The sequence below is a fragment of the Lactuca serriola genome, chromosome 4, assembly GCF_051521515.1.
Source record: "Lactuca serriola cultivar US96UC23 chromosome 4, Lser_US96UC23_V15, whole genome shotgun sequence".
NCBI lineage: Eukaryota > Viridiplantae > Streptophyta > Magnoliopsida > Asterales > Asteraceae > Lactuca > Lactuca serriola.
This window is the reverse complement of record NC_136411.1, coordinates 16,041,161-16,069,071: the sequence shown is the minus strand read 5'-3', so window position 1 is coordinate 16,069,071 and position 27,911 is coordinate 16,041,161. Positions and strand designations below refer to the sequence as shown.

The 27,911-nt window shown below is 34.6% G+C and overlaps 3 protein-coding genes across 3 annotated transcripts; 2 read left to right on the top strand and 1 right to left on the bottom strand.

Moving 5' to 3' along the window:
- Window positions 1–9,762: 9,762 nt before the first annotated feature.
- LOC145101082 (uncharacterized) lies at window positions 9,763–11,909 on the top strand. The gene is made up of 8 exons (XM_079038247.1): window positions 9,763–10,012; window positions 10,313–10,531; window positions 10,626–10,697; window positions 10,784–10,851; window positions 10,946–11,102; window positions 11,190–11,276; window positions 11,348–11,437; window positions 11,532–11,909. The coding sequence occupies exons 2-8, from the start codon at window positions 10,355–10,357 to the stop codon at window positions 11,673–11,675; spliced, it is 795 nt and encodes a 264-aa protein (XP_078894373.1). The 5' UTR covers window positions 9,763–10,012; window positions 10,313–10,354; the 3' UTR covers window positions 11,676–11,909.
- A 3,937-nt stretch (window positions 11,910–15,846) lies between these two features.
- Window positions 15,847–17,288, top strand: LOC145101081 (large ribosomal subunit protein eL34). Its single transcript, XM_079038246.1, has 4 exons — window positions 15,847–16,012; window positions 16,196–16,275; window positions 16,805–16,914; window positions 17,026–17,288. Exons 1-4 carry the CDS (start codon window positions 15,934–15,936, stop codon window positions 17,117–17,119), a joined length of 363 nt encoding a protein of 120 aa, XP_078894372.1. The 5' UTR covers window positions 15,847–15,933; the 3' UTR covers window positions 17,120–17,288.
- Window positions 17,289–18,018: 730 nt separating this feature from the next.
- Window positions 18,019–20,079, bottom strand: LOC145099962 (protein FEZ-like). Its single transcript, XM_079037428.1, has 3 exons — window positions 19,564–20,079; window positions 19,180–19,484; window positions 18,019–18,665 (listed from the first exon to the last, which is right to left on the bottom strand). Exons 1-3 carry the CDS (start codon window positions 19,751–19,753, stop codon window positions 18,126–18,128), a joined length of 1,035 nt encoding a protein of 344 aa, XP_078893554.1. The 5' UTR covers window positions 19,754–20,079; the 3' UTR covers window positions 18,019–18,125.
- Between the last annotated feature and the right edge of the window lie 7,832 nt (window positions 20,080–27,911).

The following is a 27,911-nucleotide window of genomic DNA, read 5'->3' as shown; positions in this document are numbered from 1 at the left end:
TTTAACGAAATCTACGACTTTCGTTTAGATCGCTAAGGCTAAATATCGCTCTAACATAAATTCACTTTTTACGTCATTCAGCGTCGTGCCGGTTCTGTCGCGAAACTTCGACAGGTCATAACTTCTTCGTTATAATTCGGATTTCGACGTTCTTTATATGTACGGAATCCTTGTAACATATATTATAACCTAGTTAAGATTATTCATTCTAAATAATCTTCTATCAGAAACTCATTTTTGACGCTTATCGTCTTTAAATTGACTAGCCCTAATCTACGGGCGTTACACACAACCGGTATCAAGAACCCAAGAAATAGCATGATTAGAATCGTTAGATTTAATTGTGTATATACCTGCGAAAGATGGCTTGATCTTTCCTTCCTTAATGGCTTGCAGGTACTCTGGGCAGCTTCTCTTCCAATGTCCTATCTTATGGCAGTGGTGGCACTCTGCCTCCTTTGGGTTAGGGCAGGGCTTAGCAGGATCAAATTTGGTCCCACTAGAAGAGGCACCATCTCGGGCTTTAACCTTGCGATAGTTCTTAGACGAAGCCTTCCTCTTTTTTCCCTTTCCTTGACCAATAGCCAAGACAGGAGCAGTGGGCGGATTGGAAGTTGGTGCAACAGACTTGTCTTTGAAGTTGCTCTCAGCGACCCTCAAGAGACCTTGGAGTTTGCTTAGGGTGACCTCTTCTTTGTTCATGTGGTAGGTCATCCTAAATTGATTATAGCTTGGAGGCAAAGAGTGAAGCACCATGTCGATCGCCAAGTCTTCCCCAAAGTCAACATTCAACTTGCGAAGGCGGTCGACATACCTTTGCATCTTTTGCAGGTGCACGGTAAGAGACTCTCCATGACCCATTTTAGCAGAAATCATGTTAGTGAAAATCTCATAACGCTCTTGTCTCGCGTTTTGGTGGTATCTCTCCAATAAGTCTTGATGCATCTCGTACGGGTACATGTCCTCATAGGACTTTTGAAATTCGGAGTTCATGGTGGCTATCATGATGCAATGTACCTTCGTTGCATCGCGCTCATGAGTTTCAAAAGCGGTCATTTCAGCCGGAGTAGCGATTTCAGGGTTAATTTTCTCGAGCTTCTCATCGAGGACATACTCCTTATCCTTATAGCGAGCAATGGTGCGAATGTATCTTATCCATTCGCTAAAGTTCGTCCCATCGAAAGTGACCTTTTGAAAAAGGCTCATCAATGTGAAAGAACTAGCAGCAACGTTATTTGCGTTCGACATCTACAAATAGAAAGGACAAAGATAGATTAGAATATGAATCCCTAATTATCACCCAATAAGAAAAATTAGGGCTAGGATCCAACAACAATATTTACATATTAGAAAAGGGATGTCGTAATCCAACATGCAAATAATATGAAGGTAAGTGAATGACGATTCACTAATTCTCCACCACAAAAACATAACTTTAAGTCCTAAATGTATTGAGAATTCCTAGGTTCGGATGAGATTCATTGAAACTATTCAATGGCATGTTTAAATCTCGATATGCCCCTCTTGTTTGTGACTGGGATACCGAGGATCACAAAGCGGGTGTGAATTACCATGCAAATTCACATGGTGCCTTCATTGTAACGATCACCTATTCGATGTGCCGGTAAACCACACACGCTCCATCGAACTATGATAAACAATGAATCACCCTTTGCCACCTTTGCTTAGAACCAATTAGTGTGCCGGTAAACCACACACGCTCCACTAACTTCTTAGCAAGGGTGCAAAGTGTAATTTCATGGGATTGCATCAATTCACTTTTCCTAAAGTAACTAAGATTGGGAAATTTTAAAAAAAATGTAGTTACTTTGTATTTCATATTATACTTTTAATGAGAGGATGAGGATGCCCTATCCTACCCGTTCGGCTAACTACCCTCCACCGATCAAGCAAGCGGTGGGTGTGAGTGTACACCCATTAAGCGCTATTTTATAGGCCGCAACCTTATACCCACCTTATAGATCGGCTTCATGAATGAGGCCTACTAACGGTAAGACTAGCATTTTATAGGCCGCAACCTTATACCCACCTTATAGATCGGCTTCGTGAATGAGGCCTACTAAATTAAAACTTTTAATCACAAAACATAAATTTCAAAAACTTGAGGACAAGTTTCAAACATTTAAAACATGGAGGATCAAATAACAAATAATTTTGATTAACAATTAATTCCATAATTATCCATCTTTGATTTATTCAAGATTTCTTGTAAGATAATTACCAATTTAATCAAAATAATTAATTAATTATCATATAAGGAAATTAAATATTTTATTAGTTGATAAATATCTTTAATTATATCAAGATTATAGTCATATATATCAAAAAATCAGATTAGGGTTGATCTAATATGATAAAGGCAAGTTTCCATAAGATAAATACCAAAAAATCCCGAATCTGGCCCTTCCTGACGCTTGGACTCGCCGAGTACCCATTCTGGACTCACCGAGTCAGGCCAACTCGCCGAGTCCACTGTGGGACTCGCCGAGTCCATGACTCAGAAACACAAAAATCGAATTTTTGCAAATAAGATTCAAACAAACAAGCAACAATTTAATAGAAACCAATCTAGGCTCTGATACCACTGATGGGTTTTAGCTATAAGAACTTTCCTATGTGCGCATGCAAAACCCTAATGCTTGGATCTAGGCTTTCTAATTAAACATGCTTTGAATCCAAGACTTCTAATAACTAATTAGGTATAAGAACAATACAAAATCAGATCTAGAAGTTTACCTTTGAATCTCTTGTTTGATCTTGTTGTCTTGGAGCTCTAGAGTCACAATTGTCACTCCTCTAATGGCTTACAAACACCAACTACCAAAGAGGATGATTTGAGAGAGAGGTTGGGAAGAAATCGGCCAGTGGTTCTTTTCCTTTGAAGAGATGTCGATTTCCCTTGCTCAAGGGGTCTATTTATACTTGTAGACTCCTAGGGTTTCACCTTTAAACCCTAGCTGGATAATCTTTCCTTAAAGCAATCCAAATCCTTACCTTAGATAAGCCTTGGACGATTTTGAGCTATCCTAAGCCCTAGAATCCGTCCATCCCTTATCCCTTAAGGATTTAAAGTCTAGAATGTAACTATCAAACAATTGACAGTTTATACCCTCTTATTTAATTAATCTCTTTAAGTCACCAAATTAATACTAATTAATTTATGACTTATATTAATCAAATAACAATATTATTATTCATTATATTATTCTCATAATATATCAATAATATTTATTCTCTCATAATAAATCATCCTATCAAGTTGCTATGGTAAAGGCAACGCAAAAGGACTATGCACAATCGGATCAAATACTTGCCTAATATAGTTGCAGCCTTAGACACTATTCCAACATGTGTATGGCCTAACATGGGTGTACGGCCGTACACTCATGTGTACGGTCATACACTCCCTCAAACGGAGTGTATGGATGGATTTTGGTGTTTAAGGTGTACGCGATCCATTCCTATGCTCGATGCTTGAATGTACTGAGCTTTGAACCTTTAAACGGACTCTAAATAAGGCTAAATGATAGCAGAAACGATTCTGACACTCAGTTGAGTTGACTGTTGGACTTACAAAGCAAAAAAAATTCGGGTTGTCACAATTTCGGCTTGGGATCTTCGGGGCTTCGAGACTCGCTTCGGGTCTCAAGATGATACCGGGGCTTCGGGGGTATAAATTGTACACAAAACGAGGAAATAAGGAGTGAGAGAGAAGAAATGAGCAACAAATCCCGGAGACCCTGCATTCTATTTATAGGGGGAGGCTGACCCTCCGAACGCGGGGCGTTCCCTCTATTTACGAGGGGGGTTCCTCCGAACACGGAGTGTAGGAGCGGGTTCCGGTCCTATCTGATAAGACTTCCGAGTCAGCAGCGACGTGGCCGATTCGAGGCCTCGCAATGAATGTGGGGCGTTCCTCTTCCAAACGCGGGGCGTTCCTGCTTTGGGGTGTGTGCATTGAACTTCAGAAATTCATAACTTTCGTATACGATCTCCATTTTCGACATTCTTTATATCCGTGCGTAGATGAGATTATGATCTACAACTCTCGTTTAGACTCCGTCGGCTACTTTTCAATTTATTTTTATTATATTATTTTTAGTAGGTCGGGACAGGAAAACTTCGTTAGAAATTCATAACTTCTTCTTCTGACATCCGTTTTCATTTGTCTTTTCACTGTTGGACTACTATCGACGAGATCTTCGATTCTCGTTTAGATTGTTTCGGCCAAATATCACTCGATCTCAATTTCGAGATTTGAGCTGCATACTGCTAAGGCGAAACTTAGAAAAATCATAACTTCCTCATACGAAGTCAGATTTTGACGTTCTTCTTATGTACGCTCTCGGTTTAACTTATTCTACGACTTTCGTTTAGATCACTAAGGCTAGATATCGCTCTATCTTAAATTCATATTTTACGTCATTCAGCGTCGTGTCGGTTCTGTCGCGAAAATTCGACAGGTCATAACTTCTTCGTTATAACTCGGATTTCAGCATTCTTTATATATTCGAAAACCTCGTCACAACCACTACCACATACTTCATAGATATCGGGTTTATCTAACATTTCATTTTGATGCTTATTTTTATCTTTAATTCGTTTAAGTCACACAATTAAACACAAAACACATAATACTCAAATAATACATCTTCATTATTTCAAGACAAGTTACAAAAGGTTAATCTAGACTATTACATCAACATTAATGACTAGCCCATAAACACATGCGTTACAATTCTCTCCCCCTTAGGATGATTTCGTCCCCGAAATCACATATCAACAAACAAATGCTGATAGCGACTCATCATGTCACTCTCCGTCTCCCAAGTGAGATTTGGCCCATTCGTATGTTTCCAACGGACAAGCTGTAACATCCCGAGATTCAGGTATATTCCTTTCATCCTTGTTCTTTATTGTTTGGGCATGTTTAGTCCTTGAGTGGAGGGCTTGTAGCAAGTAAGTACGTTGGGCGTACCAGAGGGGTACGTTGCGCGTACTCACACGCTTAATTTGGACGCGGAGTCGCCAAGGTACGCTGGGCGTACCTAGAGTTACGCCGGGCGTACCCGGACCAGGTGCAAAAACCCTAATCCTCCTTGTGCACTATTTAAAGGGTGTTATGGCTCATTCCTTAGCCTCCATATAAGTGAGTGAAACCCTAAAAAAGAGCCCCCTCGTTCTTAGAGTGTGAGAGTGTTGATTTGAGCTTGTTGGTGCTTTAGTTGCTTGGTGAAGAAGAAGGAAGGGAGTTCTTGGAGGCTAAAGCTTGAGGTGCCATTTTGGATCTGAGATCTACAGAGGAAAGAGCTGCACTTGGAGGTATAAATTTCAAAACTTTCCTCTTCTTTTGGTTGTTGTTGTATGTGTCCTTTTTAGGGCTAAAAACCCCAAAGGTGGAGACTTTATGAGTGTAAAGTGCTCCATGGTCCGAGATTTGTCCCTTTTCAGTGCTACTAGTGATTTAGATCCATAAAATTCTCATCTTGGATGTTGCCTTGGAGTCATGCAAGTGTTTTAAGCCTTCTAGAGATGAAGGTTGGATCATTTTGGGAGTTAGTGACTTGTTCAGCCATGCAAAGGCTTAAAGTCCTCAACTTTATGGATTAAGGGGCTTAGAAGGGGTCAGATCTAAAATATGGACGTAGGTCTTAACTGTTTAAGACCTCAAGGGCAAAAGGGCTGAAGCAGGGGAGTACGCCGAGCGTAATTCCTAGTACGCGCTGCGTACTGGGAGGCGCTCCCCAATTCTGAGGTGCAGCCGGGTACGCTCAGCGTATACATCTGGTACGCGCAGCGTAACCCGGAGAGTTAACTTTTGGTTGACTTTTAAGGTATGGTCTATTGTGGGTCCTTTGAGCTATGGGAGGGGTAAAATGGTCTTTTACCCTTCCGAGAGTGTCATAAGAGAGCATAGTCTAGCCTTTGAGATTTATATTAAATAAAGTGTTATTTTCATATGATTAGGCGGAGGCTAGGCCAGTGTTTACCGAGTCAGAGATTTACCGAGATACCCGAGGTGAGTCTTCTCACTATACTTTACCTAGTGTGGTAATAGAGTTAAGAGACATAGTATTATAGAGTTATATGCCAGTGTGATTGCATGTTATTATGTGATGTGATTTATTGTGATATGTGATATGTATGATTCAGAGTTACAGAGTTGGGACTTTCGGGTCCCTAGAGTTAGGGCCAAAGGGCCCACAGAGAGTTGGGGCTGGAGGGCCCCACTGAGACACTTTGACCAGAGGGTCAACAGAGTTGCAGCCTCGAGTGGCTATTTTGTGATTAGTGTGGTATTTTGGGGAACTCACTAAGCTTATGCTTACAGTGTTCAGTGTTATGTGTTTCAGGTACCAGTGATGACCGCAGGAAGGCACCGGCTTGATTCGTACACACATTTGGGTTTGGATGTATTTTGATCTTGGGAGACATTTGTGAACTAAAAACATGATGTTATGACATTTTATGAATGAATGGTTTTATTTAAAATGTGTTTTCAAATGTGAAAAATTGTTTTAATTTTTACGGTGTTACACAAGCACTAACAAATGTGGTATGGGTGAGGTTAATGTTCCTGTTTGTTGCTTTCGAAGTTTTGCTTCCTTCTTTAGCTTCCTAGCAGTCTTCTCAATCTCTGGATCAAAAATCAGATTACCTGTACATGAAGATCTTGGCATAAAACTATTAGTGTTTTATCATGTCCCCGACAACGACACCAATTTGTTAAAACCGTTGTCGTGCACGCTTTAAACAAATAAAAATATAAAATAAACTGCTTTACTACACTAATAGATAGTACGGGTAAGCAGGGTCGAATCCTCAGGGACATGTCCTAAAGTTACACCTCTTTGCGTAAGGCGTGAACTAATTATTGACAAATGCAATAAACATAAGGGGGGGGGGGGATTGTTTAGGAAAATTAAACTATTAGAAATTGAAAATGACAAGAAAATGACTAAAATTAAAGTGATGTAAATTCAAATAAAGAAAATAATTCCAGTTTCGCGGTGACACTCCTAATCATATAATTAACCCTTAACACAATATTTGACTATGCACTTGTTCAAACTGGTACTTAGGTTCATTAACAAGCTCTAATAACCTATATTACAAAAACCATTTAATCAAAATAAGATCTTTGAGTTAAACCTAACGTTTTACTAAATTAACCAAACAGGCTCTTGATTAACAAAGAAAAGTTGCATTAGACACAGTTTAATTCCCAGTAAAGTTCAATACCTCTCATAAGCTCGGAGGCGTTAAAACTTGTTTGATCATTTAATATTAGAGTTAACCCTAAATTCAGAATTAATCTAATACTTGTCACTTTTTACTAATTAATCTAGACAATTACGGATCTAAGCAATTAGATGACTAGAATGATTCACAAACAATTTAAGTGGCCAACATAAACTAAAATCAACATCAAACATTCAATTTATCACAGAACTGATCAAACTAAATAGTAATCATAGTCAAACATAGTGCCTAATGATTAATCATACGAAAAGGTTACGTCTTGCGAAACTGAAATATGAGTTTTTAGCCTGACATGGCTAAAAACGGATTACAAACAATGGAAATAGAATCTAAACGATAAATCTTACTAAACTATGGATTTGTATCGAATCGTCTCCTTTAGATCTGCGTTCTTCACTTGAAAATCTCTGAAAATCGCCTCTGAATCGCCAGGAATCGCCAATTAGGGTTACTGGAAGAGTATGGGGCAGTATTTATACGTCTAGCTGTCAAAACGACATACCTGCGATCGCAAAGGGATATACCTGCGATCGCATGTATCACCAAAAATGTGTCACGAGACACTTTAATGAAGTACGTTGCTATTTTGAGGCAATTTGACCAACCTGCGATTGCAAAGGCACAACCAAGGTTCTAAATGACGTAAGGTGTGACTTGGCGGCATTGTCAAGCCTCAAGATTTTCCGAGTCTTGGCGACTCACGACGTTTGTAAGGCGTGACTTAAGGCGGCAATTTTCTATATAATTAATATTTTTATATGTATTTTCAACTATTATTCATTTTTACACACATATATGAGTTAAGGCGGCGTTTTGGGAAAGCTTGGCGGCATGTGCAAGCCTTGGAGTCGTGGCGCGCCATGGCGAGCTTTTTAGAACCTTGGGCACAACCTGCGATCGTAGGTTCTTTTTTTTTTCTCATCTGATGAATTTTGTGACTCGTTGGAACCTCGATGGCAACCTGCGACCCAACCTGCAATCGCAAGGTCAAACCTGCGATCGCAAAGACATAACTTGCGATCCCAAATGAGGCTTTTTGGCTCTTTTTGTTCGTCGTTCCTCCTTCCAAGTAGTTCTCGATCATTTCCCGACATCCTTTCTTGGTCTAGACTCCAAATAAGCTCCTAAGCATCCACAAACGCATCCCGAACTTGCACAATCATCCATGTGCTCCAAATTGCCCTGAAAAGTCATAACAAACGTGAGCAATACAGACATTCTACAAAATAATCATGAAACACGAAATACATAAGAATTATCGGGAATTAGTTAACTTTTTATAATGAAATACGTAGGAAATTGTGCTAAAAGATGCATATAAAATGCATTTAACAACTCTTAAATAATATTTTTAGTTTAGGGCTTTTAGTTTAAGGTTAATACTCATTTATCACTATAATTTAGATTTGTACTTATTTCGTTTGAGGGTAAAATTACCATATTATAAAAAAGGGGCATAATACTCATTTTAAAAGGAACTTAACAAAAGCATATGGATGGTAACTAGAATAAGGACCACAATTGATGGATTTGACAACCATTAGATTATCGGTATAAACATGGAGAACCAAACTTATATTTCGCTAAGCTATAGCCTAGGGTCTCCAATTCTAAAATGTCACACATTCTCCAAACTTTACCCGATAGTAATATATCTCAAATCTCAATTAGTCCATTACTAATTGTCCAACATGCTGCATCACAGTGAACAATCTTGATTCTTGAAGACAAATGCATGTGGCACATCATTGCGATCTTGAAAATTGAAACACCACATTTATCTTATGTTCTTCTATCACGATTCTCAATTGTTCAAATCCTCGACGCCAAACGATATGTGTTTTACTTATTTTCCAATTTTCCATTATCTATTAGGGTTAATTATTTTCAATTATCCGTTGATTACAAAATATATATATATTTTTAACTGTCAAATCTTGAATACTTATGTGTTGATTTTACCTTTGGGGCTTCCAAATTTGGGTTGGAACTAACTAATCAACGAGTCAAGACTGTCAAGTAACAAGTATTTCTATTAAGGTCCATTACTTTCAGTATTCTGTTTGTTCATTTGTAGTTGTCTTGATAATTTACAAAAAAACATATAAATAATAAATAAATACAAATTAACTCCGCAATTTATAAAACTTTTTAGTTTATTATTGTTGATCCCAAACCTGAATAAAAATAGAGGGTTTATAACTATAAATATAATAAAAGCCAAAATGCCCCCATATTTTTAGTTGGGAGCCTCCAGATCGATTGATTTAGCCTAGATATAAAACCACGACTAAACCAGACCGAAAGGAAAGGACCAAAACTGTAATTTACTGATTTTGGTAAAACACAAGGACCTTATTTGTAAGCCAGTCTAAATTATTTTTAAAAGAAAATCTTATTTTATTGTTGTCATTTATGGGGTAAACAGAACTCAAAGTCACCCCCTCATAAAAGTTCCAGCCGTTGAAGACAAAACAAATCCCTAACGTCTCCAAAATGCGTTAATGTAGGAACCTTTCAAAAATGAAAAAAAATCATATCTTTATTTCTATCCATCCATATAAATTCTCTTTCACCATTTGCTACAAAACAACGCGGTTTTCAGCAAATTGGACATCAGTGTTAATTTGAGAGAGACAGAAAGATTCAGAAAGAAACAAACCCCGCAAATTCTTCATACGCTTCTCAATCTCTGCCATCCTCTCACATTTTCCTTCTTCATTCTCAGGTAATCAATCAATCAATCATTCGTATCTTCTGTCTCTTCCCAATTCCATTTTTTTTTTGTTATTATTCGATGCAACCCTTCGATCCAGCTTCTAGGGTTTTGTAAACAACGATCGTGGTCAAAATCATCATTTATTCCCATGGGTTTTGGGGTTTTATGTTCTGATTTTAGGGAAATTGCAATTTACATTATGATTTTGATTGGATGTAAAAGGTTTTATTGCCGACACGATGAACAATAACGAATATGAGAATATTTTTTGTTTTGTTATATAATGAGTTGAATCGATGATTGGTTCAGCCTGTGGGCGGAGAAAAGATAACATAAAAAAGGAGCGAGGAGATGGCAGGCCCCTCATCTTGCACCGACGCCGGAGATGGTGGTCGTGCAGTGGATGAAAATGGGGCCGTTGATGATGAAGAAGCGCCTCTTTTAACAACAGCAGAGTGTCGTATTTGCCAAGAAGAAGATTCAGTTGATACCTTAGAGACACCATGTGCTTGCAATGGCAGTCTTAAGGTAATCCTCAATCCATCAATCAATCAATCGAAATCCATTTCTCTTCATTTTTTTTTTCATATTGATTATCTTTGATGTTTAATTGTTTATGCAGTATGCTCACAGGAAATGCGTTCAACATTGGTGCAATGAAAAGGGTGACATCACATGTGAAATATGCAATCAAGTAAGTAGTCAAGATTAACAAGAAAAAATCAGATTGCTTTTTAGGGTTTATGATGATGATGATGATGATTTGATATACAATTACAGGCTTACCAACCCGGGTATACAGCTCCACCTCCCTGCCCTCGTTTGGAAGAGACTACTATAGATATCGGGTAGAATTTAATTAAAGTATTATTTAAATATAAGATTTATATATATAAAAAAAGATTGAGTTTAATGATTTATTAATTAATTAATAATGAATAGAGGAGGATGGCAAATATCAGGGACACCTATGGACTTAAATGACCCACGTCTCCTTGCAATTGCTGAAGCTGAACGCCAATATCTTGAAGCTGAATATGAAGATTATAATGCATCAAATGCCAGTGGAGCTGCATTTTGTCGTTCAGCTGTTCTAATTGTAACTTTTTTTAATTTTATTTTCTAATCAAAAAAAAAAAACGAAATCAAAATTCAAAATCACTTTTTTTTTTAATTTTTTTTACAGTTGATGGCTCTTCTGCTACTAAGGCATGCATTCACAGTGCCGGAATCTGAAGGGGATGGAGATGAAGATGCAGCTACTTTCTTGACTGTAAGTAAAAATAAAATCATTTTATTTTTTAATTTTTTATTTGAAAAAAAAAAATAAAATAAAAAATGCAGCTTTTCACGCTTCGGGTTGCTGGATTTCTTCTGCCGTGCTACATCATGGCCTGGGCCATTAGCATCTTGCATCGTAGAAGGCAGAGACAGGTTAAATAAGAAAATTATAGTATTAATTTGAGAATAGTTTGTGGCAAAATGGATAAAAAGAATAGTTGAGGGGCTAAAGTTGTTAATTTTACAGGAGGCTGCAGCGTTGTCGGCATCACAGTTTGCTTTTGTATGGCAAGCAGGACAAAGGCGGGGCCTACACTTTGCAATTGCCTCAGCGCCACCACCAGCAGCCGCCGCCACTCCCGCTGTGGCTCCACAGGAGGATATTGTTTGATCATTAATTTAATTATTACCAAAAAGCCAATCGGGGGGAAGAAATATACTACTCCAAATAACACATTGTTGTAACAGTTTGTTTTACTACTCTTTTCTGTTTTTTCTTGAGTCGTTTCTGTATTTCAAAGGGTATTGTTTCTGTATGTGTATAGAATTGTTTTGTCATCAACTTTTTAGACATCTAAATCTTTCACATCCTGAATGTGTCTTATAAATGATCGTTTTCTTATTATTTTTTCCCGTTGGGAATTGGTTTCTTCAAAATAGTCGTTTCATAGTGTTTAACTCTTATTTCCTCTTAGCAAAACGTTTGTTTACCTCTTATTTTTACATCTTAATCTGAAAAGTACATCTGAACGAATTAGTGTTGGGAGCAAGATAGGTATTTTTTTAGTAAGAACGAACCCAAGTATGGTATCAAATAGAGCAAGTGAGGATAGAAGTGGTTCTTTCACAAGGACTGATTAGGTTTCAACATGCCATATTCATGACAGTATATTCATGGCAAAAGAGAACCCCGATGAAATCCATTAAAGAAGCGAAAAAGGAATAGTTTTAGGAATAAACTACGCATTAAACTAATTCGTTTCTTTGTGATTTGGCCGGTTTGTTTCAACAGAAGTTATGGATTCAGGTGGGAAATTGGGTTTTATTTCACATATACATTGAATAGAAGAAGTGTAGTAGAAGGTGTAGATGAGAAGTCAACTACAAGAGATGTAGATCAGAATGTACTAGTTTGAGAGCAACAATGGAACACATTTGTTAAATTTGATGTTGTTTTGCTTAATATTGGTGCTGTTTTTATGAGTTTTGATGCTATTTTGGTGAAATTGATGGTGTTGAAAAAAATAGTTAAAAGGTAAAATGCTCATTTTTTTTATCATTATAACATTGTACTTCCTATTTCTACCCGATTAGAATGCTAAAATTTGTTATAGTTTTTAAAATATGACATCTTAATAGGGAAAGGTTGAAAGTACAATGTTGTAATCGAAAGAAATGACAAAGAAAGGTAAAATGTTCATTTTTATTATTCAACACAGAAATTGAGAGATTCCAACTAAATATGTTAAAATTCAGATCCTAAAAATTCAGACTCTCTTACAAATTCAAATCCTGCCAAGTAGCCCTCAGACTACTAAGCCAACCACAATGCCACTTGGTAATCCTAAGAGAGTGTTTGGTTCGCAGAATGTTTTTGGAAGGAATGTAATTTATCACATGAATTGGAATCTGAAGGTATTAGAAGCTGTAATGCGTTTGGTTGACATATAATGAAATTTGTTTTCTGTTTGGTTTGTTGATTTCATAAATGATTTTTTTTTAAGATATAATCCAGAATCATTATAAATTTTGTAATATGATAGAAATACCCTTAATAATATTTACAACTAATTATATTTTTTAATAAACATGACGATGTTTTATTTAATTACAACATTTTTTATTGAACTATTCTACAAAATTTAAATTAAAAAAACAAGTTTATCAAATAGAAATGTAGATGAAAGTGAAAAACTAAACAATTTGTCAATTTTATTTTTATGAAATTAGTGGTTACTAGTAATTGATTTTAAGTAATTTAAAGACTTTTGTCATTTTCTCCAAGAAAGCAAACATAAGTGGTAAAAAGAGGGACACAAAAAAATTCACGTAGGCAAAAAAATAATTAAAAAATAAAAAGTAAAAAAAAGACAAAAGTCACGTAGAAGGTATTTATTTATTTATTTAACTTATCTCATGGATAACCGGAGGATAATGTGTAATTTAAAATAAAGATATTGAATTGAATTTACATTCTTGATGTACAGTAGAGGAATTAGAATTCTTTCAAATGGAGAATTAAATGATAATTATGGAAATCTAATTTCATTCCTTTGGTAGCCCAAACATGATCTCCAATTCCTTTTGATTCCTTAATAATCATGTGAAACAAACGCACCCTAAATGTTTTCTTATAAGCCGCCGGTTTATAGTACTTTTAGCCGATGTAAGATCATAACAATACCGCACACTTTTAAGAGCCAACGTCCTTGTTGGTTACGATTGGCACTCCCTTTTGATCCAAGCCATCACTCTAAATCATTGTTGGTCACGGTTGACACCTCAAAAGATGGGGACATCTTTAATACTAGTTGATGCGAACCCATCCCATACTAGGCTCGTATCATGCCATAAGCACAAGTGTATAACTCACTCCCAAAAGCTAGCTTGTAGGAGGAGGGGGCACCTAGACTTATAAGCCAACAACTTATAGTACTTTCAGCCAATGTGAGATTTGATGGGTTTTATACAAAAGAACATCCTATGTGCTTATGCAAACCCTAAAGCTTGGATCTAGGTTTCTCTATTGTACATGCAATTCATCCAAGACTTAAGAACCCTAATCTAGCATATATATTTCGAGATTAACATATAAAAACAAATTTAGATGATTACCTCTTCAAGAATGGCTTGAATCTCTTCAAGAATGTTTGAATCTTCTTTCCTTGGAGCTTAGAGTCACAAATGTCACTCCTCTAATGGCTTACAAACACCACAAGCAAGAGGATGATATTGGAAAGAGGGGAGGAGCACCAAAAACGTCCAAGATATGCTAGAGAACACTTCCACACGTTTTTGGGGCCTTATGAGTTCCTTATAGTGAGGCTATTAGGGTTTTGAACTAGGAAACCCTAATCTGACTACATAGGCCTTAAGCAGCCCATAGACTCCTTCCTTAGAAGCCTTGGACGAATTCTAATGGGTTTCCCCATAGATTTCGTCCACTCCAACTTCTATAGAGTCCATTAGCCCAATATTCAACTATCACACAATTGACAGTTCTAGTCCCTTTTATTCAATTAATGTTTTTTAGCCACAAAATTAATTCTTAATTAATTCCCGTCTAATATTAATTAAACAATATGATTTATCCTTTAATATATTATTCATATAATATATTAATAACCTCTCTCTCTCTCTCTCCATAAATCATCATATCAAGTTGCTTTTATGAAGACAACCCAAAAGGACAATGCACAACAGGGTCAAGTACTTACCAAATATAGTTACGGGCTTAGACACTAATCCAACAAGATTTTCAAGAAAAAATAGATTTTGTTAAATCTTGTGAAGCCATGGAATTTTTTATAGAAAACTGGAACTTTCAAATCTCTATCAAGACTCAAGTGGATGTAGATCGTAGGGACGAACCCATTTAATTTTGTGAAGTCATTCAGTTTTCGAAGGATTGAAAGGAGGAGCTTGTGAGAATGTTGAACCTAGGATTCAATTTAAAATAAGCAATTTCTTAATTTTAGATTTTAGGTTAACCGGGGTTTTTAACCGATCACGGGTCACCCGTTCAACAAGTTATTTGTTATTTGTTTTTTCTTTGATAAACATGGTTGGGTCAATCCAAGTCACAAATATGCAAAAACTTGTTCCTAGTTGACTTGGTATCTTCAGCGGTTCCACCAGTAAAATCGGACTGAAATTTAAAACATTAAAAATAATTATATAAAAGTAAACCAAGGTGTAATCATAAAATCCCCCTTGGATATTCATTGATCAATATTAATTCACATGCATCCGGTTTCAAGATGTAAAATTTTCTAGAAATTTTTATTTGGCAAGTCATTTTGAAAACATGTATAAAATGCATTAATATTTTGTGAAACCATTTTAAGCAGCGTCCATTTGGGAATAAAAATTGATGAAAATACGAACCGATGTTATAAATTAAGAACCAACTCCTACAAACATTCATATCATTTATCATCACTCACTCAGAATGTTCTACATTCTTCATGAAATATATTAAATGACAATCTTTAGCACTGTTCTAATTTGATCAAATCGATTTTAATTATCATGTGATTCATATATATTTTAATTTAATTATCATCGTAAAATGAGTGAATATGCAACTATACCAATAAACGAATATGCAAGATATTTATAAATACAACATTTTACATAGAGTCAATCAAATTATCTCAACATGTATATAGTCAATTTGGAAAGAAAAGAATGAACTATGAATATGTTAATAGAAAAGATTTTAATATTTAGCATAATTCAGAATTTGATATATATAACGCAAAAGACGTTGGGCCGAAATTGTTAAGGAATTGAGGCCCATTTATTTTAAAAGCCTAAAGCCTAGGGCATCCTTCACAATTCATATACATCTTATCGTTCCCACACATCGCTTCTCCTCCAGCCTCCCTTCGAAAAGCAGAGAAGAGTAGAGCGCCGCCTACCGGAAAATGGTTCAACGACTCACATACCGTAAACGGCACAGCTATGCCACCAAGTCGAATCAACATCGGGTTGTTAAAACCCCTGGTAATTTTCCTTATTCATCTCAATCTATTACCATTTTTGTTATTTCATCAATCGGGGTTTATAACTTGCGATGTTTGTAAGTTGTTTGATTTGTTTGGGAATTTCTTCAAGCGATGTTACATTTGCGCGTTGTTTGTTCGTATGCGATTGAAATTTTATATGATTGTTTCGTTTTTTCCATAGGTGGCAAGCTAGTATATCAGACCACCAAGAAGAGGGCAAGTGGACCTAAGTGCCCTGTTACTGGAAAGAGAATCCAAGGGGTAAGCAAGTTTGGTCTTGTTTAATGTGGCCTATTAGTAGTTCTTTCAGTTTTTTAGGTTAAACTATTGGTTAGATTTTCGTATAATCAAACTATTCTGTTTCTAACTCGTAACATTCTGGTTATATTCTATCTCTGTAATTTATCCAATATGAATACTTCTTCCAAGTGAAAGATAAATCAGGGGACTTAGCTATTTGATACATGTAGCTGTACTTAAGTACATTGTAACATTGATCTTAGTTGAAGGATTTAGGCCTTTGATTATGAACATCTTGTGGTATAAACATAGAGTGGGATAAATAGATATGAGAAGATGAAGAAATGATAATATAACGGATCCTTAAATTAAATACTATGGACAGAAGGATGATTTTATTTTTCTAGTTGATTTATTTGTCAATAGTCATAGCAAAGAAGATTGTAGACATAAATCTTTATAAATTATGAATCAACTGATCAATCAATTTTGTAAATTTTTGATATATTTAATTTGTTTTAGTGATTAAAGATGTGTGATTTTTATGCAGATTCCTCACTTGAGACCTACTGAGTACAAGAGATCAAGATTATCCAGGAACAGAAGAACTGTTAATCGTGCTTATGGTGGTGTGCTTTCTGCAGGTGCTGTAAGAGAAAGGTATGTTTTTTTTATTCTTTTATAAAAATAAAAAAAATAGTTATTCAATGTTAAATGTTGAATTGTTGTTTTGTAGTTGTGCTCAAGTGTGTTATTGTTTTGTGAATTTAGGATAATTAGGGCTTTTTTGGTTGAAGAACAAAAGATTGTGAAGAAGGTGTTGAAGATCCAAAAGGCAAAAGAAAAGACTGCTGGCAAGAGCTAGAGAGAGTAATTTTGGGTGAATCTGTAATCGGATCTATGCTTGCTTTGATTACTTTTTTAGATTTTTCTTCTTCCTGTTTTAATTGTTTTTTGATTTCCATTATGGTTTGGATATTCTGTTTTTGTTGTTTTTACTTTGAAATTACCTTATAAATTCCATGTTTTAGATATTACTTGCATCCATCATTATTGCTTTCAAAGTAACAAAACCATAATATGCATTTAAAGCCAAAGGATCTATTATAAAATTCGGGGATTCCTGTTAGTGATTGAATGATACAAGTTTTGATCATTTGTGTAATCCGAAAAGTCAAACATTTTTCATTATTAGTGATTGAATGAAACTAGTTTTGATCATTTTAAAAGATGAATTGATATGCATATTTGACTTTCTCTACCAATATATTTTTATGCCTCTATGATAGCATTGAGTTATTCAAGTGTGAGGGTGATACGTAGACTAGACAATTTCAGATACGAGACCCGAATACATCTTAAAAATTAAGATAAAGTTTATTTCTTACCATGTAATCGTATTGTGTCAAATTTGTGGCTGACACGTTTTCATGACACAAATACATGAATTATTAGGTCTAAATACTAGGGGTAAAATGGCCATTTTATGGTGGTTTTAATGGCAAGAATTAATGGATTTAGTAAGAGGGACTATCTATGCAACAAAGTTCATATTTAGTGACCATGGTTAGGGAAAAATATTGTTGGACTGGATTTGCAATTTTGAACAACCAAAGAGACAATTTCCCACTACATGAAATTGGAAAGATTATGATGTGATTGAATTATGTGTAATTAAGTATGTCACGAAATAAGATCTTGAATTATATAATCTTGTAGGATTTGACTTATAACACGATAATCATTTGAACTAGAGTGAACCTATTGATCTTCAAAACTTGAAAACCAAAAATTAAGAGAACCCAAAGAAGAAAAGTGGATAAAGTATCACTTCTACTTAATGTCAAGCCTATGAAAGAATCACAAAACATTTATTCATATATAAAGTTGTTAGGGTTAGTAAAATCCCATTGATCTTCAAAGTACACAACATCGTCAGAACTTTTAAACATCATGTCAACTATATGTTCTTGATTATGATCATCATATTGAGTCTTTTCTTGTATATCGGTAGGTAGGTCAGTAAACAAGAAACAATCATTACTAAAACCTTGTTTGTTTTCATTCGTCTCGTAATCTAAACCTTGTTTACTAAATTCTCCAAAAATCGAGGGAGGCATGTTGAAAAGCAAAGAAGATGGATTAATGGTGGTATTATAGTTAGGTTCAAGGATTGAAAAGGGGTTTTTGGTGTCTTGATCACTTGGTATGAAAGTTGGAGGGGCATTGTTTTTGTTGGTAGTAAGTGTAGGGGGTATTGGGTCAATCTTAAAAGGTTTGTGGTCCAATTGTTGGAAGTGGGAAAACAAGGAAGGGTGTTCTGGTAATACTGGAGATGCCCATGAATGAGAGAAAGGTCTTTGTCCATTTGAACTTGCTTTCTTGAATATTCTACAAATTGCCCATAATTCCTGCAAATTAATACAAACAATAAGTCGTAAGTCTTTGACTTTTGTTTTGCTTTTTCTTTCAGAAAGGAAAATTATATATTTTTTTAAATAACTTGTAAATACCAATCACTTTCAAACATTTCCACAAATCTAACACTTGTGTACCGGATGTATTAACTTTTTGATATGTTTCATTTTCAGTACAAAACAAACCATTTTCTTGAAATTTAAGATCGTAAATTCTAATATCATCCATTTTCAATTAAATGTCACATAAAAATTTGATAAATTTCAATAAAAAAAATGAAAAATGTTCTTGAAATTCCGGATTTTTTTATTGGATTTTGGATTTATTATTAAAATTCAATAATATATATTTTTTATCTGAAATCGAGAATATACTTTTTTATCAGAAAAAAATAGTCGGAGAAAAAGAACTTTTTCCAAAACGGATGATTTCAACTAAATGCACATGTTTGTGAATATCCCTTCAATTTAATGGGTTGATATTGTGAATTTTAAAAAGAAGACATACATTTGGAGGAATGGGTTTTTCAAGAAACCGGTTGGTCGGAGTGGTGTGATCGGCGGCAGAAGGCAGCCGGAACTCATGCATCATCCAATCGGTTTTGAATCCTTTAGCAGCTCTTCCTTTGTAAAACACAAGCGATTTCTTTAACCCGGCACACCTTGAACCATCGGAGGAGTAGATTGGCCGGTCAGTTCCGGTTGCTTTCCAGAATCCGCCGCCCGTCACACGGTTTGGCCGTGCACTGTTTCTGTATTTCCGGTCTCTCCGGCAATAGAAGTACCATTCTTTCTCTCCGGTCATTGCCAACTCTAGTTAAAACATTCCAACTTAATTTCATGGATTAAAACGAAGCTAAAATAAGAATACATATGGATCATGAAAGCTCACTTGGAAGATCCCATGGATCATGTTTATAGATATCTAATGGTTTAATGAGTTGAAGGGGTATTGGCTTTTCTTGAATCTTCCTCTTTAAGTAAAACCCTACAAGTTCCTCGTCGGTTGGATGAAACCTAAACCCCGGCAACATCATCTCCTCCGTCTTCTGATCATCATCACGTTTCTCCTCCATTATCATTCCTATATATTCAAACCCTAAACACTCTCTTTCAATAAACAAGACTAAGTTTTTTTTTTTTTTGCTTTGAAAACCCTAGAAGAAGAAAATGATGATGAAGAAGAAGAAGACGACCAAATCCAAGAAAAGAGCGAATCTTGTTTTTCTTGATTTTCTTTTAACCCTAAAACAAAAAACAACGATGAAAAACAAGACCAGTTTAATGGAAAATTAACCAGCTAGTTCTTGTTTTGCTTTTTTAAAGAAGAGCGTAAGTGATGATCACTAAATTTGAGGTTCCAGTAAATGCTTCTTGAGTAGGGTTTTTCCACCGAAGTATGAGCCGTTTTTTCAGGTTGTTAATAATATTAACGCTATTTAAAGATGCACATATCAAGAAAATAAGAGACTTTTGGTCAAGAAAACAACTCTATTTATTTATTTATTTTGGAAGATTTAGATACGACTCGTATTTCTCTCCTGTCAATGCAACCTATTTTGGGGTTGTACTTAGAATTAGAAATACAAAAGAAGGAATCTCAAATGCTCACATGCAAATTAATATACATGTTTAATTGTAGTATATATATATAAGTTATGTTTGTTATCTATAATGAATAAAAATAGACTAGATCACCTTTTTATCCTTACATCTTATGTAATATTTATAACAAAAAATTAAGTTGGATTATAAAAATTATTTGCAATTGTTTTATGTGTAAGAGCAACCTTTTAATTATAATTTTTTAATCATGATAAAGACAAAGAAAGATTAATACATCTATGCGTGAACGGTTAGGTGGAAGTATGGGTTTTACATACTTTCATGATTTTCAATTCTCATACATATAATATTACAACTAACTGATTTTATATTATTTACTAAGTTCGTGTTTATATATTTAAAAATATAAACTGCATGCTTGATAAATTACGTACAAATAATACAAACACCTATAAGTATAAAGAATTGACTAAATCTTGCAATTAGAATCATATAAAAACTGATTATATTTTTTAAGTAATTATTGTAATATGACAAGTATTATTATTCGTTTATAATGTAATGTAGATTTAAAAAGCTGGATCGGTAATAGTCGAATTAAAACCCAAATAACTGAACTTATAATGTAATATTTGATTTACGAAACAGTTATGTTAATTAAAACCCAAAATATATCAACTATGCATAGAAAAGTCAAATTCGAATTAAACACATATTGTTTCTATTCCATTCCTTCAAAGTTTCTATTCCATTGACTTGTCAGAGTTTGAATACTTTGATGGTCAAATAGGCTTTTCAAGATTCCTTTTTGTGTATTTTTATTGTAAGATATTGTACATGTCAACAAAATTTTTATTGTAAGATATTGTACATGTCAACAAAATTTTTAAGTTTTTAACCGTCTTTTTCTCTTTCCATTATACCTTATAATTTTAACTTTTTTATTTTTTATTTTTTATTTTATTATTTTTTTTAAATTAGCTCTACCTCCTGTCCTCCTTTACCTTTTAGACTAAGGGGTATAGGCTACTCTATATTATTTAACTTAGACTTCATTTCTTCTTCAAAACTATAATTTCATATTGCAATAGTGCTTTCTTAAGTGACAAAAATACAAAAACGGTCACTGTGTTTGTTATTTTTTGTGGATATGGCCCAAACCTTTTGAAAATTAAAATTTTGGTCCTTTTTGAGAGGTTTGTGTGTGAAACAGGTCCTGGAGTTAACCACCGTTTGTTTTTGGCTATTAAACCCTTCATGTGCATTGCACACAAGGGCATAAATGTCTTTTTACTTGAGAGGAAACGATGGACATAAATAATCTTGCACATCACAATTGAATAGATTACCTGGACAGTTTCTTCAACCCAATACAACACTCAATCAAAACAACACTCAACCACAAACTAACAATGATAAAATCAACAATCCAAACAACCAACAACAATTGAACCCTTATAGTAAAAATTGATTTATTGATTCTTTGTGTTTGTTTGCATTTTCATTCCTAGCCAATAACAAATTGGTTCTTGTTCTCGTGTATACCTACAACAAAACAAGAAGGAGGTTCATGGAATCCCATTTCCTTCCCGACCACACAACAACCCCAACACCACCAGTCGTCTCTCACAGCTCCACCGCCATCTTCCTTCCATTATTATGACTGGAAAAGAAAGAGAAGAAACAACTGGATTAAACCCGCCTTAACCCTTTCAACCCACCCTCGGCCTCCCTCGCTGTCACAGAACACCACCAAGACCGAGTGACCGATGAGACCCCCGTGTCACACCCCCAAACCGGAACTGCGGAAACATTTGGTGGTGGAGGACGTCATGTACAATATCACAACAATTGCATAGTATTCAAAGTACAACAACCATGACATTGATAAAGTATAGTTTTACATTCGTGTTCAAATCAATATATACTTGACACCAAAATGTATAACAAAGGTTAAAAGACATGAGTCTATGAAGCTCCGTCTTCTCAAAACCTGTGGTTACCTGTTTACTGATTTTCTGAGAATACGAGTAGTTTCGAAAAGAGTGTCAACAATTAAGTTGGTAAGTTCATAAGCATGTTTGTAACTGAAATCTGTTATTTACTCATTGAAAATGTAGTATGTTTTCCCCAGAAAATCCTATATTTTATGTTGTATTGTGTTGTAGTCTTAATACCCTAAGACCAAAACGTGTAAATGTTATTGTACTCTAAGGTAGTATAATGTAGTTTTAATTCACATAAAACCATGAAAAGTATGTTTTCTCTTAACTGGAATAGTATTATGTATTGGTACTTGTGTAAAAACTGTGTATTTGTAGGTGCCTGGATTAACCAACTGTACTTGTAAAATACTGTGTTATAGTTTTATTATTTAATAAAACTATGTGAAGTTGTTTACTTATTCATATATTAATCGTATTGTTCAATACCAAATTATGAGTTATCATAACCATGCTTGATGACCTAAGATGGTCTGAACACGATGTTCTTCATGCGTCACAATCGGTACGACATTTGTCACCCCAGGCCTACCGGCTTAACTGTAGCGAACAGTTAAGGTGCGAGATTGTCAGTCCCGTATAGATCTATACACAAGTGTCACGCTCTTCCTTTACGAGACTTTGGTTATAATTTTAGGACTTGGTTGGTACTTAGATAACTACGTGAAGTGTGTCCATAAATGTTATATTGATGGTTATGTGTAGAATAATGAAAAGTTACTTTGTAATGGATAAACTATAAGTATATCTCATAAACTATATTTATTATAGTTTATATGTTTGTTTTCCATAATGTTTTCTGAGTATGTAAAGTAGTGCATATGATCCATAAACTATACATATTATAGTTTATATGTTTGTTTTCCGTATTGTATTTTAAACTTTGAAAAAAGTAATATGTAAGTTTCCATAAACTATACCTATTATAGTTTATATGTTTTTGTTTTACCGAAACAAAAACCTTTGTATTGTTAATAATTCGACAAGTTTAAGTCGTAAAATCCGTGATACGGTTATTCCGTAAAATTCAACATTTATGTCAAAATAGTAGTAAAATAACTCTTGCAAAAATATTTGTTTAACACATTTAAATAGTTTTATAAATATATATAAATATAATATTTATATAATTATGATTAAAAAGGGAGTCGAATAAACAATTCTACCTTAAACCCACAACCAAATAAGGAACAAGAAATAGAGTAAAAATGGCGATGTTCTTTGCGTTAAAATACATGAAATTATTCGATGTCCTAATAGTATTTAAACATATAATGATATGTTATTAATATTATACAAGTAATATAGGTGTTGAATAACACAATTTTTTATGAATAAAATTTACCAAAACTTGTAAGTATTTGGAAGCAAAAATAGTTTCTTAGAGTTTACTTGATCCTAAAGTCGAAGAAATTTGGGCTTAATATTTGAGAGAGAATTGAGAGTATTTTCATTACTGTAGGTGTGAGAATGAAAGTGATTTCCATTATGTGACTTAAATATGAAATAAAAAGTGTTGGGTTATGAAAATTCTAACACTCCTAAGTGTACATGCAACCTTAAATACCTTGGATCTATGTTTTCTCTATTATACAAAAAAAAATATGAATATTCCTAGGTATTACCCTAACAAGCATACAATCTTTTTGATACTTGGATAATAAACTAGATAGAAACACATACCTTGTTGATGTAGCTTGACTCCATGAAGCTTGAGAGCCTAGTGCCCCAAGTGTGACACCTCAAATGGTTCACACAACATCAAATGCACTTGGAATAACTTAGAGAGAAATGATACACTTCATGAAATCGGCTAGCCCTCACCATTCCTTCATAGTCTCTCATGGTAGCGATTTTGACAAGAATAAGATGCTTTATATAGTGTGTTACAATTAGGGTTACACCATGTAAACCCTAATTGTCATGACCTTTCATTTCCATGATCCATGGGTACAAAAACACCATGGAGCATCATATGGGTTTTAGCCCAACCTGATAATCCATGGAGCATTAGCCCACTATACAAGTATGGATGATTTACACAATCAACCCATGTATTTAATTAGTCTCCTTTTGATCACTTAATTAATTCTAAATTAATTATTGATCAATACTAATTAAATAATCTTATTAATATATTAGAACTTATAATATATTACCAAACCTTAAGTGTTATTTCTCCCATTTTAGTCTATCCAAATGCATGATGCCATGCAACCCAAATGGACCATGCCGAGTCGGGTCAAGTACATACCAAATATAGTTATGGACTTAGACACTAATCCAACAGTCTCCCACTTGGATAAGTGTAAAACTATTATTGAGTATGACTTCAAAAACCAACTGGCAATCGTAGCTCTCAAAAGCCGCTGTCGAACTCTGACCTTTGTCAATGACTTGTCCATTAGATAATGGATCATATATTCCTCCATTCTAGATATCATATGGAACGAGACATGGATTATAAATCATTTTCTCTGTCTATTTGTTGTTTCCTGATTTCCAATTTATGATGACTGACTGATTAAATAGATCAAATCAGTCCTGGCTTGGCCAAGCACTCACACGTGTCATCATTAAATCATCAAGGGGCCCACATATATCACTTTTATCCTGAAGGTAAAAGGAATGGATAAACTTCGACTCATATGGCTTGTTCTACTACTTGTTGAATCATACACAAACACAGATTTTATAACATTGAGTTACCAATGTGTTTTCGTGCGATCAATGTATAACCAACTCATATTAACAACTCATATCTCTAGGTTTGAAGAATATACGATATTACCGTCTCATGATCACTCGTGATAAGATCCATGAAGTGATTCCAATGAGCGTGCGTTGAATCTAATACTCAGAACTTATGAGCACTCATGAGTGTTGTAGCACCACTTTGTCCAACATCTTAGACCTTTACAAGCCAACCCATGACAGTCTTGATTCATATCTACTTCCAACATATGACCGACTGTGGACGGTTTGAATAACTTAGTCATTCAGGAAGAATGACCTAGTTATTCTGGAAGTCAAAACATGCAAAGTGAAACACAAGAATAATCGAATCCAATATGGTCTCAGAACTTATGAATATAAATAAAACACCCTTTATTTATCACCATATTGATTACACATTATTCATTGCAGTTTCAAACTATCAACTTTATACTTGAATTAAAATAATAGTTGTCCCATGCTCCAAGCATGTACACTATGTTTTCTAAACACTAGTCATGCCATATACCAAGTATGCACACTATGTTTGTCTAAACGTTAGTTATGCCATACTCCAAGTATGCATACTAAGTTTGTCTATGATCTTTACTTTGTGAAATAGATCGATTGCACATAACTCCAATGATTCTCATTTCACAGTCCCGAATCCTTACCGCAAATGCAGGAATTCCAAATTCATGCCATTTACCGAAATCTATTAGATTCTAAACTTATATGCATTGATCCTCTTGTAATAATTTTGCAAAAAGTCACAAAGACTTGACAACAAACATTACAGAGCATTCCAAAGGAGATCAAATCCTTGGAGAAACATTAAGTTTCCTAATCTTACACATATTTATTGAACAACTTCCACCTTCCCATATTCCCATTTTGACTATCACTTCTGAACAATAGTTGCCTCTTTTTAGAATATGTCAATATGGTCCTTCCAAAAATTAACACCATACTTCCAATTGTCCTTGAGCAACCAATCTTTGGTAAACCTTAGATTGTCATCGAAAATTGCTTAATCATTTTAGTCATATCCAGTTCTAGACTTTTCCCTTCTTAATGCCCTAGGCATTTGGAAAATTTTAGAAAGGATGAATATTATAGCACATGCAATCGATCCTATATCCGAAGCATATGGGACACGATTCATGATGTCTCACATAAAGACATGATACTAGACCTGTCCTTTTGCTACAATATTTCTATTTGCCAAGTTCTCATAATTCAGATTATGAAAAGGGATGTCGTAATCATAATCAATTTAGAACGCAAATAATAGACCCATATATACAATTTTCTTATGTTGAGCAATTCCAACACAAAATTAAAATATATCATTGACTAAAGATTATTAAAACCTCAATCTAAGCTTTTAGAATTGAAATGAAGTATAATTTCCTCTCCCTTAATTATAGCAAAACAACTTTTGCCCAGTTGAAACCTTTTGTTTTCAATAATTAACATTGATAACTTGCAACCTTTATCATAATTATCATGCTCCCACTAACATGATGATTATTAGCATAACACTTATGCTCCCACTAGCTTTGACATGTACTCAGAAATCTGCTGGACTTCTAGAAATCAATACTTTATTGACTTTCTTACCAAAGTTCAGACTTCTGATACAAGATGTTTTGATAAAAACTTTATCAAAATCATACACCTTTCCTTAGATAGCATGCATGTGTGTCTAAACAATTTCAGAACTATGAAAAGGGATGTCGTAATCATAGTCTCAATTGTTTAGATCTTTTGCCATATGCTTCAAATCTACTTGGTGGAAGTGTTTCCTCACCATCATTTTCATGAATCGGAGAGAAACCTTATGACCCTTAGATTTTATGGTGTATGTGTTCGTATCCATGTGAATTGTTAAAACCATAGTCACAACACAAGGATAATGACAAATCCAAACTCATATGGACTGAACTCAATCTTAATTTCTTGCCACCTAGCAACTCAAGGGCCTACCATTGCTTTCAAGTTGTTATGCAACCAATCGAGAACTCTAACTCATATGCAAAGCCAAATTTAACTGGAATAGGCACAGAAATAGAAATATGTCAATAGGATAGGTTGTAAACCTCACATCGTGTGATAGTGTTAAACTACATGTTTTAATTCTTGAGTAGATCTTCAAATTCTTCTAGGGTCTTTAAGACTCCCACTATCCTCTTGACATATAAGACTATCTTGCCAAATATTCAAGAGATAGTTTGGATTCTTTATCAAGACAAACACTTCACACAATTGGTCTTAGTTGGTCTTTGTTTTGTCCAAAACATCACAACTTACCAATTCCAAATGTACAAGAGTACGATACTTTTACTCTTACATTTGACTAGTGTTTTAAACCTTTCTTTAAGATATGTCACTCAACTTACAGTCTTGGAGTATGACTCTAAGACTTGTTTTGGACCGAAGTATGAATCATCTTCTTGATTTGACCACTTCAACAATTCATAGCTCCTCTTCTTAGCTATCTGATGTGCACAAAAGTACCCACTAATTTTAATATTTATAACCTAACAAACTTAACTAACTATGCACTTATAGGCAGTGTACCTAGTCAGATTATAGTATAGCTTGGGTAAGTTGGGTGTCGATCACAGGGAACGGTGTTACTAATTAATTTACTTACTATTAAATTAACCTAATTATTAACTAGTTTAAAAGGGGTTTTATCTGATTTTACAAGATCAGATGAACTTAAATTCAAATTCAATAAGTAAAAACACACACTCTTGTTTAGTTTGAATCCACTTCTTCCTTATGGCTAGCTAATGATTACAGACTATTAAGTTGGTTTTTAGTTGTATTAGTAATTTAGTTCTAACTTTACTAATAATTAACTAATTCATGTCAAACCATGTATGTTCACACATAATTAAACACAGAACTAATTATGAATGTAAATATTCTATGTAAGATTTGTTAT

Excerpts from the sequence above, each read along its gene's own strand:
- LOC145101081 (XM_079038246.1), top strand. The coding sequence starts at position 15,934 with ATGGTTCAACGACTCACATACCGTAAACGGCACAGCTATGCCACCAAG. Across the intron at positions 16,013-16,195 it reads TCGGGTTGTTAAAACCCCTG|GTGGCAAGCTAGTATATCAG; the intron begins GTAATTTTCCTT and ends TTTTTTCCATAG. Across the intron at positions 16,276-16,804 it reads CTGGAAAGAGAATCCAAGGG|ATTCCTCACTTGAGACCTAC; the intron begins GTAAGCAAGTTT and ends ATTTTTATGCAG.
- LOC145099962 (XM_079037428.1), bottom strand. The coding sequence starts at position 19,753 with ATGATAATGGAGGAGAAACGTGATGATGATCAGAAGACGGAGGAGATG. Across the intron at positions 19,485-19,563 it reads TGATCCATGGGATCTTCCAA|AGTTGGCAATGACCGGAGAG; the intron begins GTGAGCTTTCAT and ends TGTTTTAACTAG. Across the intron at positions 18,666-19,179 it reads AAAAACCCATTCCTCCAAAT|GAATTATGGGCAATTTGTAG; the intron begins GTATGTCTTCTT and ends ATTAATTTGCAG.
- LOC145101082 (XM_079038247.1), top strand. The coding sequence starts at position 10,355 with ATGGCAGGCCCCTCATCTTGCACCGACGCCGGAGATGGTGGTCGTGCA. Across the intron at positions 10,532-10,625 it reads CTTGCAATGGCAGTCTTAAG|TATGCTCACAGGAAATGCGT; the intron begins GTAATCCTCAAT and ends TTGTTTATGCAG. Across the intron at positions 11,438-11,531 it reads ATCGTAGAAGGCAGAGACAG|GAGGCTGCAGCGTTGTCGGC; the intron begins GTTAAATAAGAA and ends TTAATTTTACAG.